The sequence below is a fragment of the Lissotriton vulgaris genome, chromosome 5 (assembly GCF_964263255.1).
Source record: "Lissotriton vulgaris chromosome 5, aLisVul1.2, whole genome shotgun sequence".
Taxonomy (NCBI): Eukaryota; Metazoa; Chordata; class Amphibia; order Caudata; family Salamandridae; genus Lissotriton; species Lissotriton vulgaris.
This window is the reverse complement of record NC_141693.1, coordinates 1,353,487,134-1,353,510,695: the sequence shown is the minus strand read 5'-3', so window position 1 is coordinate 1,353,510,695 and position 23,562 is coordinate 1,353,487,134. Positions and strand designations below refer to the sequence as shown.

Genomic DNA, 23,562 nt, shown 5'->3' with positions numbered 1-23,562 from the left:
GCAATGCCACCATTGATAGACTCTGGAGATAAACCATGATCTAGGGATACAAATTTGAATGTTGTACCCTTATATACATGTGTATCCCACTGAGCTAGTTATAGGCACTGTCACAACCCACTTTGGAGGGTGACAAGGAAAGCAGGGGTTACTGGCCCAACCATGGTGGTTGAGGCCTTTTACTCCTGACGTCCATGGGCCTGATCTACTATGGATCCCACTCAACTGGGCCAAGTATGCCTTGTGCACTTGATTTTCAGAGGTAGCTATGGTCGAGCAGTCAAGGCTACCTCGGGGGATGTAGATAAATGTTAGTAAACACGACTCATACCTCAAAGTGCAAAAAGTACCACCTATAAATCAATGTCATGCCAAATACTTCCTTTTATAAGAAAAAGTAATATTTTATTTCTAACTCTACACATGCAAAGAAATGTAACATTCAAAGGCAACAACACAGTTTTCCTTGATGTTGGGGGTTCTAGTACTTGTCAGGGGAATCCCTGTGTCACCCACCTTCGTTTAACATGTTCGTGGTCATTCCCCATTCACTGGTGGCCACATCCAGAGAATGCATACTGTTAGGCTGTACTCTAGACCTCCCTTTGGCTCTTCAGGATGTTAGTCGAAAATGTCTGTGGAGCTGCAGCACCTTCAGCAGAGAATTGCCGGGGATTGAAATGGCCCTGTTCAAGTCTTACCCGCTATTGCAGCATGGAAGCGTACACTGGGTTACTGGGTTACAGCGGGGGCCCTCAGCACGGGCACTCATAATCTGATCCTGCTCAGAGAAGTTGGGCTGCTAATGGTCCACATGGCAGTGTCAGGCAGGGACGGGTTCACTATCCAGAGTGGTGCAACCACTCTCCCCAGCAATCAGAGCAGTTTCCAGCTCATAGCGAAGTTATCCCTGGCAGTGAGAATTCAGTACTTTGGCTCCCGATGAGAGTCCCAAGAGGGTGAGTCATCCTCCTTGGTGTCCATGAGGGTCAGTCAGGGCAGATCCTTCAGTGACGCTAGACACACTGGCCACAGCACCACTCCACTCCCAAGTGATGGCATGAAGTCTTTGATTATTTTTTCCCAGAAGCCCCTCCAGGCACATGGGGTTGCCATGGTACCTTCCAGATGCATCTTAGACTATTCAGGTGCTATCGCCTACACCAGTGTCGGTCCTCCTAGCATTCAGGGTTGCAGCTCAGGTGTTCATGAGTACTGGCACACTGGTCACGCAACTTCTTCACCGGTGGATCCTACTGGCATACAGGGTCACTGCAACAAGGCCATGTGCTCTGCATTGTCATATGGATACTTCATTACATATATTGCGTTAAGTTAGCATGAGTGTATTACATGTTTAAACAGCCGGTTTGCCTTCGGCTTCAGTTTTTGCACACGACACATACTTGTTGTTGTAGCTTTCACCCTAGAAGCGGTGAGGTGGTTTAGTTGAGAATAATATGTTATTTCTATGCTATCAGCTTTGCCTGGTGCACTTGGTACAACTGTCTGCACACTGAGAGCTGCACACTCTAAGATTAACCTAACACAAGGTTGCTGAGAGGCCTGATCCTCGCACCACATTAGACATAACATAAATAATGTTGATGCCAACATTTTGGGCTCTACGCGGGTTTAAGATAGAGTTACACGGAATGAACGTAGACACTTGGTGCTGCGCATGGAGAGAGCTGGTAGCTGTTGATGTGAACTGCTCCTACTGACATTGAGAGGTATGGGGCCGCCCTGCTAAAGCCCGAATGAGACCTTCTTAGATATAAAATAATATACTAGATAGGGTGCGCGAAATATAGGTGATATCGATTCTATAGGTTTTGCATTATAACATGCTAGCACCTTTTGCTTACTATGGATTAGTGACTATGCTGCTAACTCTGATTTTTATAATCTGCATTTTGGTATTATACAAGATACTGCGTTTGAGAACTTTGCATTGAATAATAAATATTTCAAACTTGCATTTGTGTTCTTTGACTCCCAGTTTTGGTTTGAAATGATTATATAACGAAAGAGTGTTCATGTGTTCCACGATTCCTGAGGTATTCTAAAGATCATGTTCTGGTTTGTCTAAGACATGGTTCATTCCATAATGATCCATGAGACACTGTAGCTAGCTAGGTAAGGAGATTTCTGACACTGAGATGAGTTTTGGATCATCCTAACTCACTGAGGTTCTAGATCTCTATGCACAGTTCTGTGGGAGAACGGAAACCCTGCTACAGCATCCTCCGCAGAGCACTCTGTACTTCGCTAAGTCAGTGTCAGCCCTGTCCTGGCATTCAGGGGTCACCGAAAACAGTGGTGCACACAGGCTATGGCCTGGTCGGTGAACAGCTGAATTCATACACCTCGCACATGGCGTCTTCACAGTAGGGATCCTCACTGTAACTCACTCTCTCCAATGCTCTCCTGTTCCTCACAGGGCACACTGGTCTTGCCAAGCAGGCAGGCGGTTGTGCCTCCAGACTCCAGAGCAAGTGGTGTTAGATTTCCTGGGTGATGCCCCCTCACCCAGCAGGGAGAGAAAAAGGCCACAGTCCTGGTCACAGGCAGAAGTATTGCAGGATTTCCTGTTCTCACAATGCCCATCTGGCTGCTTGCCGGATGACACATTTCTGGAGACCCAACCTCCCCTTCTCATAGTCCTTATCCAGACACCAAATATGATATATGATCTGAGTCTTTGAAGTTTTATGTTGGTTCTATTTATTTTGAAGTAGGCCTTCTTTCTCCATGAAGGATGTCTGTCAGAGCAGGCATCAATCCGAAGTAGATTGATCCGCAACACTATTCGTGAGAGTGACCAGAGTTCACACATGGGTGTCAGCCATAGTTATATGTGCATTAAAAGGTTAATCTCAGACCTCTATAGCTACTCTTTATGATTCCCATATCAGAATCAGCACTCATCCTAAAATGTGTCCAGTCTTTTGAAATGTAAAGGGAGTTTCTTCCTTTTCTCTTTAGTGTGTCCCACCGAGCTCACATGAATGCAGAAATACACAAATCTGTGTGGGGGGATTCCTCTCCCCCTCGTTTCTTTAGCAGGCAGGTTTGCGCTTCCCAAAATGAAACCCAGGGTCCTCCATGCAATATACCATTTCAGGCACACTCAGTGTACATTCACAGCACATTTTCGGTCAACACTGCTACCTCTATATATTGTACGCTTAGGTAATGAGACAGAATATTGAGGGTAAAAAACTTCGACCTACAATAATATTAAGTTAAAAATATGGTTGAATGGAAATATCGAGTGCAAGAATATCATTGTCAAGAATATTGAATTGAAGGTAAGTAATATCGATTTAAAAAATATAGAAGTTATTAATATCATTTGCAAAAATACAGTTGTTTGAAATATCGTTTTTTTAATTAGTGTTATGTATTTCAGTATATATTTTGAATGTATGTGATGTATTTTTGTATAAGTATTGTTTATGTTTTTAACGTGTCAGATTTTTAGCAGTTATTAATTTTATTTTAATTAACTTTTATGTTTTTTAGTTCCGTAGCTGGTTGTGGGTTTATAGGGGAATCGGGTGGGAAATAATTTCATTATAATAAATTAATGCATGTTTTAAATTTATTAATATTTATTTATTAAGATTGTATAATGTTAATTGTGTTTTTAATTTTTGTGGGTAAATTTTAGATGCGGGTTGTGGGATTTATAGGGGTAAAGTTTGGGAAGTATTTTCTTTTTAATTCTTTAATAATTAGTTGTTAATTAACATTAATTAATCAATTGACAATTATTATAATTGTGTAATACATTTTAAGTGCGGGTTGTGGGTTTATTAGGGTAAAGGGGGGAAGTAATTTATTTTTATTTAATTAATACTTAGTTGTTAATTACCAATAATTAATTAATTGACATTTATGGTAATTGTGTAATTAATTTTAGGTGACGGTTGTGGGGTTTATGAGGTAAAGGGTAGGAAGTCATTTATGTTTAATTCATTAATAATTAGTTGATCAATAATCTTAATTAATTAATTGATTTTTAATTACGGTAATTGTTTTTTGTGTGTGGGTTTTACTTTGATGGGTTAAAGGGTGGGGAGAAAATTAAGTCTACTTACTATATAATTAGTTGGTAAATACTATTATTTTTTTAATTGAAAATAATTTTTAATTGTGTAATTAATTTTTTACAGTTTAATTTTAGCTGTGGTTTGTGGGGATTATAGGGGAAAAGTGAGGGGAGTTAAATAATTTTAATGAGCTTTAATTTGTTTTTTAATTTATATTTATTTATATTTCGTTATTTGGTAATCAATTATGTTAATTATGGCAGTACATTTTTTTTAAATGTAGATGTGGGTTGTGAATTGTGTGGTGTTATAAGGTAGGAAATAAAAAAAGAAATTCTTGTAATAATTGATGTCTGTGTTTCTAAATATTTTCTAATTAAAAATATTTATTTGTTTGAAAATTATTTTTGTGTTTTCTTAATACAATATTTGTAGGTATTTGTCATATATATTTAACATTATATGTTATTACTTTGCTAATTTTTAATAGGAAATATATTTGCATTAACTTTTTAACATATATATACACCCCTCCACTATCAAACACTTTCCCTATTGTTGCAATCACTGGAGTGGGAATAGCGAATTTTAACCCTCCGCTAACCAACACTTTTCCTACAGTTGCACTGACTGGACTGGGAATAGTAATGTTTACCCCTCCGCTATCCAACACTTTTCCTACTATTGCACTCAATGGAGTAGGAAATTTAAGTTTAAAGATGTTGAAATAGTTTAATGTTTTAATTTATAGTAGGATGGTTTTTGTATTAGATGTTATGTTATTGATATATATTAAATATATATATATATATACATTTGTAAATGTTTATATAATTTTAAAATTATAAAATAAATACAAATTAATAGTTTATTAATTGTTTTATAGTAAATGTATATATATGAATTATTATGTATGTGTGTTTAAAGTTTTTAAATTAAGTTTGTTTGTTATATTAGTTAAAATATATATTAAATCTAATGTATTTTGTTTTTTAATTAATTGTATTACTAAATATATTTAATATTTATTATTTTATTTTATATATATAAACAATATTTTATACAACTATAGTTTTGACATCTATATTTTTTCCCAATATTTAAGTACTTACCTGTTTAGGTATAAGGAGTCGATATTTTGGCATTCCCTATTTTAACCTCAATATTTTTTTCATCTATATTTTTGAGTTTGATATTCTGTGAATGAACCCTACGCTTACACGTACACATGCATTTAGTACACAAACTAAATCTATGTGCATTGTTCAGCACTGAAGCTTTTCCATCTTCAACCAGGGTGTGTGATTTACAAACATACACACAGCCAGCAGTCACACTCACTATGTGCGCACTGCAAAGCACTTACCCATTCATGTTTTGTACTTCACGCAAGCACAAATACATACACACAGTACATGCTTTCACTGCACACGTGCTGCACAGCACTACATTGTCCATGCATGTATTCCATTCAGGCATGCATGCACCAAGCACGTGTATTATCCACACATGCACTTCACATTACACAATATGCTGCTACCACCGCTCTCGTGCTGTTTAAGTCCTGAAGAAGGAGGTCCATCAAGACCGCGATTCATGAGACACACCTATGTCATAGTGCACACGTATGATCCGTGTTTGGCTATAACAAAAAATCAGCATTAGGGATCCAGCCAACAGTAAAGTTGGGAGCTCAGGGCAGGGGTAGACGTCTTTACCATGCAAAGCATTTTTCCGTGCCAGTAGGCAACATATCGCGTTATTGTTAAGAGATATATTTCCCCAATATTTTAATCTATTTTCATAAAATGAAGTCACTCTACATTATTAATTTCACTTAAGTGACAAATACCTACCGCCATTGCCATATACCTCATTCAATATATAACACTTCCCTTATTTTCTTGTATTAAATAACGTCGCTATTTAAATTTTAGTATAGGTTCGATGTACGTGGTTAATTTTAACCCATGGACTATGCTGCCATTCCTAAGAAACTTTTCTATGAGATGGATTCAGCAGCATCAATCGATTTCGTGAACTTGCAGTTGCTGGTGCAAAATGAGCAGCGAGTTTGATGCTGAGCCATTAGCTTGCGGGCCTGATCAGAGGAACGCAGGGCAGACATCTGCATTCCATAGGTGTGTGAAACAGGAACACTGAAGCCACAATAACACAGCTTGACATGTTATCGCACGTTCACTGGTGCTTCAATTGACGCCGAATTCCTTTAGTGCAAGCATGCGCCGCTCTTTCCCAATAGGAGAGAGCATATACGCAGTCAGAGCTCCGGGCCTGGGGCTGCAGGGCGCGGCTGAGTATTTCAAGCCGCCTGCACGCTGCCCTAGCATAGAGCCGGAAGTTGTATGTAGTCACCGATGAAGGAAGACTTTCTCTCATCGCTCAGAAACCGTGACTGTTGCGATTAATCATAGCCTGCCCCCCAGGCGAGCACGTGCATATCACCATCAAGGAGGGAAGCCTTGAGGAAACATTAAGACGTGTGTTGAACCGGTATAGTGTCTGCACTGGTATCGAGTACCTCATCAGTTTCTACACTGTGGTCGAAAACTGGCACGTTTTCTCATTTACAACTGCATGTCGTCACAAACAAAACTTTTACAGCATTTCAAGTTATATCTGCAGTTAAGAATGTTGCATGCCATACCAACATTCATAAAATAACATTATGGCGCTCCACCTGGACAAAGATAGTAATAAGAATACAGCATTTGAGTGCAGAAAGGCACTGAAAGATTTAAAAGTAAACAATCAACTTGTTAACAGGCGAAACACCCGTTTCCTGGCTGGACATTAGTAAGTCGTTATCTACAAGTAGCCATGTTTTGTAGAATGTACTATACCTTGGTGGTGTTCTTTTAATAGTGGGTTTCTAGGCTCTTTATCATATACATTGTTGGCCAAACGTGTGTTATGGAAAGATGTGGCATTGTAAGTATGCGAAGGATATATGTTATCTATGTTGCTGCACTGACAGCAGGTTAACTGTCCCACCTGTGCTCGCAGGATTTCACAAGTATGCATAAGCACAGTTTCCGATTAATTGCTTTATCGAGATAACCATTTCTAAAAGTTCACCTTATGCAATGGTTTTGGGCACCAGACTCCACTGTGGCGCTCAGCATGAAGCTATGAGATTGTTGGGACAGTTTAGCAAGATTCATCACTTACTATAACGTCTCAGAACCCTGTTCAGAGGGCCACGGGACAGGAGGGAATTACAGGACCCAATGCGTGGTGGTTGAGGCATTTTACTCCTGAGGTTCAGGGCCTAGCCAACTATGGGCTCTGAGCCGCTGGGCCAAGGACCCCTTCAGCACTTGAGTAGTATTGCAGTTCAAGCAGCCCAAGGCCTAGTAACCTTTGTTTTTGTGAATATATATTGGGGAATTGTACAGAGCCAAAAGAATTTGCAGTAGCCCAGAGTCCTATGCTAAAACTGAAAAGGAAATGCTGGAAAGATTTAGACAAAGAGGATACTCTGACCGTATACTGGATGCAGCTTACAAAAGAGCCAGACAAATTGATAGGGAAAAAGCACTCTTTGATCCCTCTAAAACCAGTGCAAAAAGGAAAGATACTGTACCCACACCTAGATTTATAACCACCTATAACCAGGAACATCAGAGGATGCGACAGGTTATGTCCAAACATTGGCATCTTCTTAGGGAAGACCCGATTATTGGCTCATTGGTCTCTAGACGTCCTATGACAACTTATAGGAAGTCTAAGGGGGTCATTAGGATAGCAAGTGGGCAAAACGGGACCACCCGCCATAAGGATGGGGGTCCCGTGGGGGCAATTAGGATGCGGCGGGCGCATCCTGCATTCCTGTCATTTTGGCGGTCGGTGCACTCAGCACCGCCTGCCACAATGCCAGGAAGGCATCTTGTGCACTTCCATGCACAACATGGCAGGCACTGCACGGTGCCTGCCATGTTGTGCATGGAACTGCTGGGAGGTACCATAGGTACGCCACATGTGCACCCCCCACCCCCCAGAGTCCCTGGGGGCCTGCGACGGGCCCCTCACAGTCTATTCCATTGCCGCCACGGAAAGGCATGTTACCGCACCCATGGTAATATGGCTAACGGTGTCTAACAGACACGCCGCCATATTAAACCCTTTTCCACCCGGTAAACGAGTTGACCGGCCGGAAAAGCGGCGGACTGTCTTTCCGTCCGCTGTGGTCCCCCCGCCATAGTAATGTGGTGGTGGGGAAATGGGTGGCGGGCGGGTTCGATCACGGGCGGATCGCCACCGCCCGCATGGCGGTGGCGATCCGCCCGTGATCCTAATGGGCTCCTAAGTCTATGAGGGACTACTTAGTTGGAAGTGATTTTGAGAGAAGTGCCAAATCTGAAATATGGTTGAACCAATATGATGGCTTTCGAAAATGCTTCAAATCTAAAGCATGCTAGAATGGTGAAAAACGTACATTTGTTGAAACACCGTTCAATGAAAAAATTAAGATTCGGGGTAATCTTACATGCAAATCGGAATATGTTGTATATATCCTAATGTGTCCTTGTAGGAAGGTTTATGTGGGAAGTACCACACTGCCAGCACACAGGCGAATACTGCAACTTATTCGAGCCATCATACACAGGGATCGCAGTTATTCAGTTGCCCATCACTTTGAAAAAGAACATCAAGGTGACCGCACAGCCTTGAAGTATAGCTGTGTGGCACAAGTGCCAAAAAGGGAAAGAGGAGGCGACAGAGAAAAAAACTGCGGAAACTTGAAAATTGGTACATATTCGAACTAGATAGTATGGAACCAATGGGCCTGAAAGAGGACGAAGAATTATATACCTGTCTTCTCCGAGAACGGTATGAGGGTTTGTTACATCTTACCTGTGCGTGTGTGGGTATGTGTCCAAGTTTATGCACTTTAGCATATTTTGCAACATGCATGGTTGTTGCCGTGAGCTTGTCTTAAGTATCAATGGAATATTACCCGGAACAAACCTGATGTTATAAGAGATTCTAAATACCCCGAATGATTAGAGAGATTTTAATTCTTTATTGTTTAAATTTTTGATTGGGTTCCTATCTCCTGTTGGACAGAAAATTTAAAGGTCGTGATCAAGGCTGCTGTTAGCAGTTGAAACGCGTTGACAGGTTATCACTCGCAAAACGCCTCAAATAAATATACGTTGAACAATTTGCAGAGGAGTTCATCCGTATCCTTTTGTTTCTTTCTTGGATACATTGTGCATTATATATATATATATATATTCACTGAAAAAACCATAGGTTTCACACCAGTTATAGTTAGGTGGACATTTTACTCGCATAAAACCATTGAAATTCCCACGTTATAGTTAGTTGGACTCACTATAACTTGCGCGTGCAATGCACTGCTGATCACGTCACATATTACATCACTCATGACATGGTCAGTGACATCACTCATCACATCACTGATGACATCTCAAATGACATCACTGATGACAACATCCTTGTGACAAAGTGGCAGACCTCCTACCAGCATAAAATAACCTTTGACACACACATTCAAAAATAGAACCTAACATTTTCTTAAAAAAGGAGAAACCAATACCAATTAAAACAACTTATTAGGTAATTCCAACATCTACATACACATCCACTCATTCACCAACAGTTCTATATAGTCACTCATGCATGTACTTACTCATCATATGTACTCATACACCTATACATCCTGTTACACACTAATACTCATCCATATAGTTACTCACACACAAATTCACACATGCAAATAAACTATCAAAAAACCATTTACTTGATTATACTGCTATATGCACACCACTACACATACTTCTACAGAAACGGAAACATATTTACTCTCTTAAACAATCAATTATAAAAACATATACTCACTAACCCACCCATACACACAATCATCCACCCATACAGTCTTGCACGCATGCTGTCTTCAAAATACATACAAATAGTGAGTCACTCATTCATGCATCTGTGCTCTAAGTAATATCCCCCACCGAACCATACAGACACTGATACTGATACTCAAAAAAACAACTAATAACCCATATACACACTCATGTAGCTACTCACCAACCCATGCAGCCACTTATACACAAAGTGAGACACAGATACAGATATTTAAATATTTAAACATTACTCGCTAATATATGTATTCACTAAGATACATTTAATAAGTCAGTTAACCAATCAATTTTACACAAAAAAACCATCCATTTAGACATTTATTTACCCATCTATTCTTCCATCAACCTTTAGATATACATAAATAAAAAATATTTATTTTTCAGAAAGATACACATTCACTGGATGATGTCATCAGTGATGTCATTTGAGATGTCATCAGTGATGTCATGAATGATGTCACTGACCATGTCATGAGTGATGTGATATAATATGTGACGTCATCAGCAGTGCATTGCACGCGCAAGTTATAGTGAGTCCAACTAACTATAAAGTGGGAATTTCAATGGTTTTATGCAAGTAAAATTTCCACCTAACTATAATTTAATAGGTTTTTTAAATGCTAATTCCTAACTATAACTGGTGTGAAACCTATGGTTTTTTCAGTGAATATATATATATATATATATATATATATATATATATATATATATATTCCAAAAGACTGACGAAATTCACGCCAGCGCCTCTTAGTTAATGGCGGGCCTCGACGGGGTTTCGCCTTGCCCCTTTAGATCCAAGAAAATACCGTCATTCGTCATTCACATGACAGAGAGTCGAGGCCCCGTTCAGCTTTGTTTAAGTGCTTTTAATCGGCAACAACACCCAACGCGTTTCGCAGCCTTCGCGGCTTTTTCACGAGTGACAGGTTGTGTTCTTTAGATAAAGATATATACAAAAACAAAACGGAAACATAGTCATGTGACTAATTCATGTGACTTTTTGGAAGTGAAAACATACTCTCTTACTTGATATTACATCATATCTCTCTTTCACATATTGCAGTTTATCACAAAATAAATGTAATCTCTTTAACTGTGAAGTTAAACATTTCCGAGTATTTAGATTTAAGTCGGGAAAGATCGCGTTTGCACACGCATATGGACTACTGTTCCCACAATGCATTTAGTGTTTGGCAGAAATATGTGGTCAACAAAACATGCATCACAGCATTAAATATAACGCATTAATGATCTGAATTACGACATTCAGTGTATTGTTCACCCTAGCCGATTACTGGCATTAATATCTCAGGGTATTTCAATAAACGTCGAGAAAAATCACGTTCATTCGTGCATAGCGGTCTGCTTTTTCCATAGTTCATTGTTCATTTGGCAGACACATGCATTAGAATTTCAGGCATTGTTAATCTGAATTACATCATTCAGGTCAATTGCTGGCATTGACATCCCACTGACATAACGCCCCAGTGGGCTATTGTGACCATTTCATTTTCCTCAAAAGGTTAATGGCTCTCTGCCTTTTACACACAGTTCATTTAGGTGTAAATCATTCTGAAAAAATCTTCTTCAGACACATTGTTTTTTAAATGCTAATTCCTAACTATAACTGGTGTGAAACCTATGGTTTTTTCAGTGAATATATATATATATATATATATATATATATATATATATATATATATATATATATTCAATGAAAAAACCATTGGTTTTAGGCCATATATAGTTAGGAATTAGCATTTACAAAACCTTATTTTACTCGCATAAAACCATTGAAATTCCATATATAGTTAGAAGCGCTAACTATATATCGCGCACCCGCAATCCACTGCTGATGATGTCACATATTACATCATTCATGACATGGTCAGTGACATCACTGATGACATCACTGATGACATCTTCGGCCTATTCGCACATCGGTCCGCTACTGACGCCGCCTCACGTGCCAACGGATTTTCTACGCTTTTTGTAGCCCTATGCCGCATAACAGGTCATGTGACTTGTTTATAAAACTTTTCATTGGTTCATTTTACTTTTGGTTTCCTAAAGATGGAAGGCTTGGTCATATGACCTAAAAATAACACTTTTCATTGGTTTAGAACATTTTTTTTTCCCAAACGATGAAAGCCCCACCTTGTTTCTGGATCATTCAGACTGAAGCTGGCGTCAGCATGAGAGCACCACCATCTCGTGGCTCCGTCGTGGTCATTCCGCGAGCAATCATGGCAGCCGCTCCCCACCGGAAGCCTGCGGGAGTCGGGGGCCCCCAAGACTTTTATACAATCTTCACGGCTGAGGGAATGCTTTTCGAGAATGGAGCCCAAGCCCTAGCAGGCAAGCGTCCGAGTTCCAAAGTGTCCCAGGGCCATTTCAGTGGACCAGGCCTAAAACCGAGGAGCCGTCCGCCATTTTAAGAGCCATGTGGCAGCCGCCTATCGCTGCACTGCAAGAGTGGGAGCAACTCAACAACATGGTGAGCGAGACGCTGTAGCCGCAAGAGCGGGCGCAACTCAGCTAGATGGCCGCCACCTGGGGAGGCCCGTTCACGCCGGCTCCCCCACGCCCCCCCCCCGGGCCGCCGCACGCCAATTTTCGGAGCAGCATTGTAGGATACCAAAACCAGTGCGGCAGTTTACTGGACATCACCTGGGTGCCTGTCGTACATGTTGTGTCAGCCATGTGACACTGGACACAGACCGCTACTGACGAGGCCTCCCCCCGCACCACCCGGGACGCCCCACGCTGTTTTTCTGTGCTGCATTGTAGGATCCCTAAACCAGTGCGGCACCCAGGCGACATCACCTGGGTGCCGTCCAGAACTCTGCACGTTGTGCTGCCTTGGGACTATTCGCACAAAAGACAGCTTCTAACCATTGTTGCTTTTTGTGTTGAGAAATGTTTAAATGTTTTTAGTTTTTGTTCCGTTCGTTAAAGTTAGTAGTTAATAAAGTTTTATAACCTTACTTTGTTGGAGTGTTATCTATTTTTTTAAAAACGGGTGAATGGGGCCTTGAATCGGGTTATTGTCATGTGTGGGCTTTGGAAGTGTGCTGCTGCAGGATCGGACATTTCAAACTCAAATGCACGTTCTTTTTCTTACCTTTCCGAAGCATGGAGCGCAATAGCAAGCAGAGAAAGGGTGATGCACGTGTTGAACACTACCTGACCTGGCAAGTTGCTGGCAGTGCCCCCCCGCCCGCTCCTGAAAGAGGGCACACACACACACCGCCGCTCCGAGTACTTCACAAATCTTTAAAAGACCATGCGCTTGTTCATGAGGCTTAAATGGTTTATCACCTCTTCTAGAACCCCTGCATCGACCCTCTGACGTTTCCTGGAAAAATTACCATGTAACCCAATACCAAGCCCTGTCAGCTGAAACCCCCAAGGAATCGTGGGGCATATTATCAAGGGGGTTTATCTCCGCTTTTTTGGCTTTAAAAGCCTTGAAAGCGGAGATAAAATTATCTCCCTATTACCAAGCTGTCGCTAACACCAGTTAGTGACAGCTAAAAGGAGATTGCGACCATCTTGGGCCCCGCTTTGCATGTCAGTGATACTTATCACTAATGACATGCAAAGTGGCGTGCCAAGATGTTAGCGACTAGAAACAGTCCCTAACATCGCTACCTTCTATTACCAACTTTTGGAGATATTCGCGCTAAGCGCGAATATCTCCAAAATCTAACACCTGCCCTGAGCAGTTCTTAGCCATGTTATCCAATGGGAGGTGGATAACATGGCTAAGAGCATTAGGTCGATAATACATGAATATCGCTGACTTTTCTGCGATAATAGCAAGGTTTATCTGCGATAAAAATCGCCGATGTGCGGCGATAATTTTTGTCTCTAAACAAGTTAGAGACAAAAATTATCGCTAGTTGTTCGTAATATGCCCCCGGGTTTTTGCTTGCAGAAATCGGGAGGCGGGAGACTAGCACTGAAACAGTAGTCACACGCCTGAATCAGGAGGATTGGCATGTCTGAATTCTCTACAGCTGGGGCCATAAACTACATCCGCAGGGTTAGGTGATAGCCTGGGACCAGCCTGGCATCTAAAATGGCTGCCGTGCACGACAAAATTGTGGCATTCGAAAAAAGGCAAGATGGCGCAGCCGCTGGAAGAGATGTATCAACATATATCAGCCTCCTCAGCCACCCTCAGGAAACATAGGGGATTAGGATACGTCTCCCGCACCCCCTTATACCTAGTACTTTAATTAACGAAGCACAAAATGGCGAATTCCCGTTTCGCTACCAGTTTGCGGCCCAGTTCGCGGCCCGTGAAGCGCTTCTACCGTGAAAAATCATTTTTTTATTTTCCCCACGGGACCCTTTAATAACCCCAACAACATTCCTAGGGGGTCAAGAGGGGGATACCTTGCCCCCTTTCATTAAATTCCCCCTTAGTTTTTCACCTTTTCTTCTCTCTCGATCCTACCGAGAGACAAGATGGCGGCCGCTCCGGACTGTCACGCAGCAAAAAAAAAAAAAGCTCACGCACAGCCGCTGGAAGAGATGTATCAACATATATCAGCCTCCTCAGCCACCCTCAGGAAACATAGGGGATTAGGATACGTCTCCCGCACCCACTTATACCTAGTAATTTAATTAACGAAGCACAAAATGGCGAATTCCCGTTTCGCTACCAGTTCGCGGCCCGTGAAGCGCTTCTACCGTGAAAAATCATTTTTTTTTTATTTTCCCCACGGGACCCTTTAATAACCCCAACAACATTCCTAGGGGGTCAAGAGGGGGATACCTTGCCCCCTTTCATTAAATTCCCCTTTCGTTTTTCACCTCTTCTTCTCTCTCGATCCTACCGAGAGACAAGATGGCGGCCGCTCCGGACTGTTTAGAATGTTGACAGACACCGGAGAGCCAATCAGCTTTCTGCGCGCAAAGTTCCGATAAGCGAAAAGTAAGCGGACCGGATCGCTGCCCGGAGCGCTGTTACAGATATATATCTTGATTTAAACGTTAATTTCTCAAAATCCACTGAAGCACATATATTGAGACCTAGCAAAGGCACATCGGGCTAACAGTCCCTACAATTTTGCCAAGTTTCGTGCAAATCCATTCAGCCGTTCGAGCTAAAAGTGAGGCCAAAGGCCCTATGGAAAAATGAATGGGAAAAACGCGTTTTGGGACCCCCCTTTTTTCTCGGCCCCCCCTTGACGAAACCCCACCAAATTTTCAGGGGCTGCTCAGAAACAAAATGTGCCATTTTCCTGAAAATTTCAGCCGATTCCGTCCACAAACGCCAAAGTTATTAGACATAGAATTTTCAGAAATCCCATAGGGAATTAATCCTAACTATATATACCTACTGGCGATAGCCAGTAGGTAATATATATATATATAAACATTTCTATGGCAAAATGAAACCCCTCATTTTGTTCCTTTTCAAATTAAACGTATTCAGTGTTACCACTTTATTCCAATCAAGATGACTTCAGGTGTGCCACACTTTTGTCATAAGTAAGACTGTTAGCGTTCTAGTTGTTCTTTAGAACACTCTGGGAGATTCTGTCATTGGGCTATAGTTGGGCTACAACTGGCTGATATTTGGGCTACATTTGGGCTCTTTTGTCTCTGGTGGCCATCTTGGGAGACTGCATATCAGAATTTTTTTAATGAAATATAAGAGGATTTGAGAAGTCACTCAAAATGTGCCCTAATTTTTGTTTCTTCAGCACTAATCATAATTTCTATGGTAAAATGAACCCCCTCATTTTGTTCCTTTGCAAATTAAATGTTTTAAGTGTTAACACTTTATTCCAATCGAGATGACTTCAGGTGTGCCATACTTTTGTCATAAGTAAAACTGTTAGCGCTCTAGTTGTTCTTTAGAACACTCTGGGACATTCTGTCATTGGGCTATAGTTGGGCTACATCTGGCTGATATTTGGGCTACATTTGTTTTTTTTGTCTCTGGTGGCTATCTTTGGGCTACATTGGGCTACATTTGGGCTCTAACATATATATAGCCCAATGTAGCCCAATATATATTTTTTCAAAGTTAATTTTCGTAAAAACCACTGGAGCATATATCTTGAGACATAGCAAAGGCACATTGGGCTACCAGTCCCTACAATTTTGCCAAGTTTGGTGGAAATCCATTCAGCCGTTCGGGCTAAAAGTGAGGTTGACCGCCCTATGGAAATGAACATGGGGAAAACACGTTTTGGGACCCCCCTTTTATCTTGGCCCCCGCTTGACGAATCCCCCCCAAACTTTCAGGGAAGGACCGAAGCGCCGCGAGGCAAATTTGAGGAAATTTTCAGGCAGATTTCTCAACCGGCGCCAAAGTAATTTCCAATAGAATGTTGAGATTTTGCATTGAAAAAAATCCTAACTATAACTACCTACTTCCGACCGCCAGTAGGTAATATATATATAATTATATATATATATATATATATATATATATATATATATATATATATATTTACATATCCTGTAATATGTTTAAGTATACCTATTGATTTATTGATCCATGAAAACATTATTTTCTTTTTTACATACGGATGAATGATGAAATAAGCTGATGTGTTTGAGTAGAGAAAATAATTTGTCAGAATATGAAGGGCTCATGGCCAAAGGACTATATATGACTAAGGAAAATTCTAAAATAAAAGTAATCAAATGTTAAAAAAAAATGTTGAAAAAGCACCCCTCAAAAATATCAACCAGGCCAGAGCCAATTCATGAAAAGTTGCATAATTATGAACCATGGTTATGCACTGCACTGTTTGAGAAAGATGACTTGTACATTGTGGGCAGAGATTGACATAGTACTACAGAGCCCATAATCAAGTATTTATTGGTCAACTGACTCATTACCAGAGACCTGCTGGAGATATTAAACCCATATGCATAGGAAGGGTAAGTTCATAATATGGACATATTAATTTAATGGACCCGCCATTATATGACCTGAATGTACAGTTAATTTCCTTCCACCTTTACCAGAAATATCCACATATGTTAAACAGGAGCGTAGAAATACTATGGGACCAATTGAGTGGTCACAATTGACCTGTGTTGTTATTCAGTAGGCCATAAATGTTCATTCCTAATTGAATGATGCAAATAAATCGACTTGAAAGGTTTTGTAAAAAGAGGAAATACATATTGTGTGTTCATCTGACTTAGGTTTCAAAGGATTTATCAAACCCAAAGTCTTCTATTTCCCACATGCTCTTTACTTCAGTTTCAAATAATTTTTTTAAGTCTAAACACTTACCCTTGGTAACTTAAATCTGTTCTTAAGTGCAGTTTCTCCACCTCTAAACACCTTCCACTCAGTTAAAGTCACTGGAAGTGTTGAATCCTTTGTCATCTTTTTGTGCAGATACAGTTTTGTATTCTTCAATTCTAATGTTTGCCGTCGAAGAAAATTCGGTTTTGATGGAAGCTATTATAAAAAAGAGTAACACAGACCAAAAGTTAATTGCTTATAAAGAGCGCAATCAATATTCTTCACGTTGATAGTGTTAATTATATGCTCCTCTCTGGTTTTGCAAAGTGTGTGGGTATGCCAATACTATTAACCTGATATTTTGGTTTAGAAAAAAAGGGCGTCATTTATAATTTGATGGATTGTGCTTAGTCCATCAGGGTGGCAAAGGACATTACCTTCGTCCTTCTCATGGACAGCTGTCTGTAAAATTTAAAGATGAATTTCAGCCCTCTGAACGGAGCAGGAGTACACACACATACACTGGTGGTTTCCTCCCAAAGAATGGTGTTTTTTTATTTTCTTTCTGTCCGTCACCACCAGGTTTTTCTTGTTGGTGATGGAGAGAAAAAAAATACATACACCATTCGCTATAATATGGCAGGTGGTGCAATGCTCTTTTTCCAATGGCCCCTACTTCATCAGACCCTCAGAGGAAGTTTCTTGTTACAGGGCCAACAGAGGCTCAGTCAATGGAAAGGTAACAGTCCACCCATCTCTAAATGAGGCTGGCAGACTGGAGTTCTAGTGACAGGGTATTCTGTTGTGTTTGCGACGGAGTACCCTGTCCCCAAACTCTAAATCGGGTCACTAGTTTTTCCCAGGAACACTGACAATAGGCATTCATTCCAAGCAACATCATACAAAAGGTTACTTCTATGTTCAACAACAGTTACCTTGGGAAGCAGAATATAAACAGAAACTCTCCACTTTCTAATGTACCACCATTTTTTCTTGCTTAAGAAATACAGAAAATTCAGAAATGAGTTTTTGCCTGCTACAAAGATGATTTGCGTGATAATGAGTTTCTGTGCCATTGATTTCACCATGTGTAAAAAATAGAGAATCAAGACTCTCTTCAGTCAGCAATGCTTAAAAAAGGGCATGTCAGATGAGGTCGTGGGGTTGAGGCCACCAGTGATTTAAAAAAATAGGAATAAAGAGAAGCGATGGAGACCTCTGAGAAAATTCTGCACTAGCTGGTGGGGGTAAAGAAACTACAGTGGTGGGTGAAACCCCGATGTGAAGTTAAGGAGAAGAGGATAGAGTTGATGAAGTCTGGAAAATCAGGTTTGTACTTGAAGATACAGCTACTAAGGGATCAAATAGAAGTGTAGTTGAGGGAGCAGGCTGATACTTGGTAGGTAGCCAAACAGCATTGATGACTCTTGATAGTAGGGTGGAAGTGCTATACAATGTCTGGAAAGAATCTAACATCAGAGTCTGGGGGTTTGTTGCCATACATTGTACCAGTACTGGAACAGAGGTGATGAGATCATTTTTGAGGGCGGCTGACTCCAGAGGGCTGTGGTTTGATGATTTAGTGGGGGAAATAACAGACTACCATTATAATCCTCCAATGCCTCACCACTGAAGGAGGGGTGCCATCAAACTCACCCTCACCAACCCAGACCTGCCGAACCAGATACTTAAAAAGGAAGTGGCATTGAAGCAAAACTTTCCAGCGCAGAGCTACTGAATCTTTATGCCAGACAGCTACTATGGCACGGGTACTCACAAACTTTCTCTCGGGGGCCAAATTTACAGTGTGGTTTGTGGCCGAGGGCCGCACCGGTTGGTCGAGGTCAGTGGGGTGGGCGTGGCTAGAGCAACAAAAAAACTGTGACCATGAGGTGGAACACAGGCCCCTGCAGTGGACGCCTTCATCCACTGAGCCACCATACCCGGCATACACACATCTCTCTCTCTCTGTCTCTCTGTCTCTGTCTCTCTCTCTCTCTCCCTCTCTCTGCCTCCCTCCCTCTCTCTCTATCTCTCTCTCCTTGTCTCCCTCTGTCTCACTCACTCTTTCTGTCTCCCTCTCTGTCTCCCTCCCTCTCTCTCTGTGTCTCTCTCGCTCTCTCCCTTCCTCTCTCTATCTGTCTCTCTCCCTCCCTCGCTCCCTGTCTCCCTCTGTCTCCCTCTCTCTCCCTCTCCCTCACTCTCTCCCCTCTCTCTCTCCCTCTCTCTACCTCTCTCTGTCTCCCCCCTCTCTCTCTCTCCCCCTCTCTCTCTGTCTCCCTCCCTCTCTTTGTCTCCCCCTCTCTCTCTGTCTCCCTCTCTCTCCCTCTGTCTCCCTCCTTCCATCTCCCTCCCTCTGTCTCTCTCTATTTGTCTCCCTCCCTCTGTCTCCCTACCCCTGTCTCCCTCTGTCTGTTGCCCATCTCCCTCTGTCTGTCTCCCTCCTCCCTCTGTCTGTCCCTCTGTCTCACTCCCTCTGTTTCCCTCCCTCTGTCTCCCTCCCTCTGTCCCCCTCTGTCTATCCCCCTCTGTCCTCTCCCTCCCTCTGTCTCCCTCTGTCTGTTGCCCTAATCCCTCTGTCTGTCTCCCTCCTCCCTCTGTCTTTCTCCCTCCCTCTGTCTCCCTCCCTCTGTCTCCCTCCCTCTGTCTCCCTCCCCCTGTCTCCCTCCCTTAGTATGTCTCCCTCTGTCTCCCTCCCTTTGTCTCTCTCTGTCTCTGTCTCCCTCTCTGTCTCCCTCCCTGTGTCTCCCTCTGTGTGTCTACCTCTGTCTATCTCCTTCTCCCTCTGTCTCCCCCTGACTCCCTCCCTCTGTCTCCCTCCCTCTCTCTCTGTCTCCCTCTCGATCTCCCTCCCTGTGTCTCCCTTTGTCTCCCCCTCTGTCTATTTCTCCCTTCCCCTGTCTCCCTTTGTCTATATCCCTCTCCCTCCCTCTGTCTCCCCTGACTCCTTCCCTCTGTCTCTCTCCCTCTCCCTCTCCCTCTCTGTCTCTGTCTGTCTCTGCCTCTATCTGTCTCTCTCTGCCTCTATCTATCTCTGTCTGTCCCTGTCTCTGTCTCCCTCCTCTGTCTCCCTCCCTCTGTCTCCCTCTGCCTCCTTCCCTCTATCTTCTTCTTTCCCTGTCTCCCTCCCGCTCCCTCCCTCTGTCACCCTCTGTCTTCCTCTCTCTCCCTTTGTCCATCTGTCTCTCCTCCGTCTCCCTCTCCCCCTCTCCCTCCCTGTCTCCCTCTCTGTCTCTCTGCCTCTGCCTTTCTCTGTATCTGCCTCTATCTGTCCATCCCTGTCCCTGTGTCTGCCTATATATGTCTCTGTGTGTCTCTGTCTCTTTCTCTATCTGTCTCTATCTGTTTCTGTCTCTATCTGTCTCTGTGCCTCGGGCAGTGCACACATACTGTGTCTACACCTCCCTTCATGAGCCCAGAGACAGCCCCCCCCCCTACTCCTCCCTCTCCCTGTGTATTGTAAAAGCCAGTGCATACTTCACAGATCTTAAAAGATCATTCACTTGTTAATGAGGCTTTGTTGTATGTCACCTCTTAACGCCCCTGAGAACAGAGTCTGTGTTTGCTGACACGCTTTAAAAACAACAAAAAAACATGTACGATGTCTGCAAGGTCCTCGGGCCGCCTAGGAAGTAGAGGCTTGCTGCAGTTCTTGGGTCCACCATGCTCACTGCCCACATTGTTTTGTCATGCATAGTTTCACAGATGTGTGTGTCCCACAAGAAAAACAGGGGCATTTATATTTTTGAGGACGGTATCTACTAGTCTGGGCCTACAAACACTCTTCCTGATGCCAGAGATTTTACCCCTCCCCCAATACTCCTTTTCTCTTCTTTCTCAGGACACAAGCTTTGGTGCTTAGCATGCTATAATGGTCACTGCAACATTTTTTTCAGTTGGCCCAAAGCTTGCTTGGACACTAAAATCCTAAGCGGGAATATAAATCCCACATTCCCACATTTTTCAATTGTATTATCTTTAGAGCATTTGAGGACCCGGATGGTGACCCAGTACATTAACGTTAAAAGTCGCGCAGACATCATTAGCATTTATATTTTGTCACCTTTTAATTTTATTTTCAATTAGTATAATTAAAGATTGAATATTCTAATTGATTGTATTTGTGAACCAGCGTGGTGTCACAGTGTAGCTGTATTAATGCCATAGAATAACCCGGTTCAGGCTACAAAACGTTTACAGATTACTTACTACCAGTTACCAATATCAATGTGCTTTATTTACTTTTAAAAGCACATCACATTTACAAAGTTAGCCGAATCTAAAGTACATATTTTCAAAGTGTTGTACTTTGTTTCACAATATTCTTACCTTTAGCGTCTTCATTGTATATCTTGGCGGCGGCAGCTTCCACGTTGAAGGAACCCTCCACAAAGGTAAAGGGGGATGTTTTATGTCTTCATAATGGTTCTCTTTAGGAGGATCTTGCATATTAATATTGGGAGAAAAATACAATGTTTATTAAACAAACTAAATAGAAATATGAAGCAAAGAAGGCAAATAAACGGTAACCAAATATAATTATTTTTTTCACGTTGTTGGAGTATGCTATTCTCTGTCAGAAACAGTAATTTAACATGTAGTTCTATGGTTTTAGTTCTCAGGCATTAACCAGGTATGTGTGTTATAGCTGTGGTTATAAAGCAAATCTTCACTTTATATGTCTTCAGAAACAAATAATTGCGTGTTAGCTCAAACAAAAAACGAAATCAAACTCTATTCAGTGGATAAAAATGGAGCAACAAGACAGGCTGGTATTTGTGTCATACCCTTGCCACAATGCTACAATCTCTTAATGTTTTTGTCTGTTGTAGAAGAGCTAAATGTGAAAGTCACCTAACAAAATGCTAAATCATAGATTACACAAGAACATACCCATGCTGAATGAATGGATACAATTCACCAAAATGCCCAGGGTTTTGGCAAGGTCAACATGCACCATTTGACTACCAGTGACACCAAGGGTTGATTGTGTCTTTGTCTGACCTCTAGACACTTAACAACCTTATATTTCATGTTGAAGAGCTAGCTAAAGGTCAAGTGGAAACGGTGGATTGTAGGCAGTTTCTGTGAGCCTGTTTTTTTACGGTCTGTTCCAGCACTGCCTTACTATCCCCTGAGACAAGGGTGGCAACCTGAGCTATCCAAGGGTAACATATGCTAAGCTACTACACCTATCTAACCCATATTGTTGCACATGGAAAATAGTTGACTTATATGGGGAGGAGCATATCTCCCTTGATTCCTAACTGTGGATAAAACAAAAAACTATTTTGCCCAACTTATGTGAATTGGCTCAGGCTACCTCGCGAGGATAGATGTTGAATTTCAGTTGTATGTGATCCATGAGAAAATCAAATTCGTCGAACATCATAGATGAATCCATTTCATCTGGACTGTCTCCTTGAAATGCTCATAAATAATGTCATTCACCAATTTTCAAACTACATTTAAAGAATACCTCTTATTAGGACATTATCTAACATGAGTTGTATATAGGCCTTGCGGACAATTTTAGCTTTCTGTTGTCAAAGACCTATCCACTTACATTAAAATATATACAAAGTGTATTCTCTTGGACTACCCAGTACTCTTGATTGTGTGGCTATCTTGTCTATCTCATTTTATTGCTTCTTAGTTAATGGCTATCCTCCATATTCAAGCATTTCATTCTTCACTGTTTAGATTGTATGACGTCAGGCCTTTCACTGCTGCATTCAGGGAACTAATTAATATATTTTTCTTTTGGCACTCCATCTGAGTGAATATGTTTTCTTGCTCTCTATCATGTGTGTTGCTTCCCCTCCTCAACCCCTGCTCCCGCTGCTCGACAGCAGCAACATCTGGCGTCCCTCATCTCACCTGCTTCTCAGTTGCTCCTTCACCTCGTCACTTCTTTAAAATATATATATATTAATAATAATAATAATAATAATAATAATAATAATAATCTTTTTGGATGAGCTGACCGCTTTTTTATTTTTACAACAGTGTAGGTGATTTTTTTAAATTACCATTTCAAGATTGACCCCCGATGTCTTGGAAGGACATATGAAAGAAAATCCAAACTGGCCGTAATATGTGGAGCCACATGCACACATAAAAATCACACATCATCCATTGGGTTCATAACACATACCTGCACATACATCCCCACGTGTGCGCATGTATACATCATTGAATTTTTTTTTGGGGGGGGGGGGGTGTTCCTGTTTAGCATCTGCAATAATTTTTCTGATGCTAAACAGGCAACCGTGATTTACCTTGCTTCTATGATTGTTTTTCTGAAAGGATCACATAGATCGTCTTTTGGGTTCTTTTTAAACCACACTTAATCACC

General features: G+C 41.6%; 1 protein-coding gene across 3 annotated transcripts in view; it reads right to left on the bottom strand.

The window, feature by feature from the left end:
- The window catches only part of DENND2C (DENN domain containing 2C), a 388,745-nt gene that overhangs the window by 189,908 nt on the left and 175,275 nt on the right, over positions 1–23,562 (bottom strand). For all 3 annotated transcript variants that reach the window (XM_086923286.1, XM_086923287.1, XM_086923288.1), the window contains exons 4-5: positions 21,534–21,646; positions 17,250–17,420 (exon numbers count right to left, since the gene is read on the bottom strand). In XM_086923286.1, coding sequence (XP_086779412.1) covers positions 17,250–17,420; positions 21,534–21,646 — 284 coding nt within the window. The remainder of the gene's footprint in view (positions 1–17,249; positions 17,421–21,533; positions 21,647–23,562) is intronic.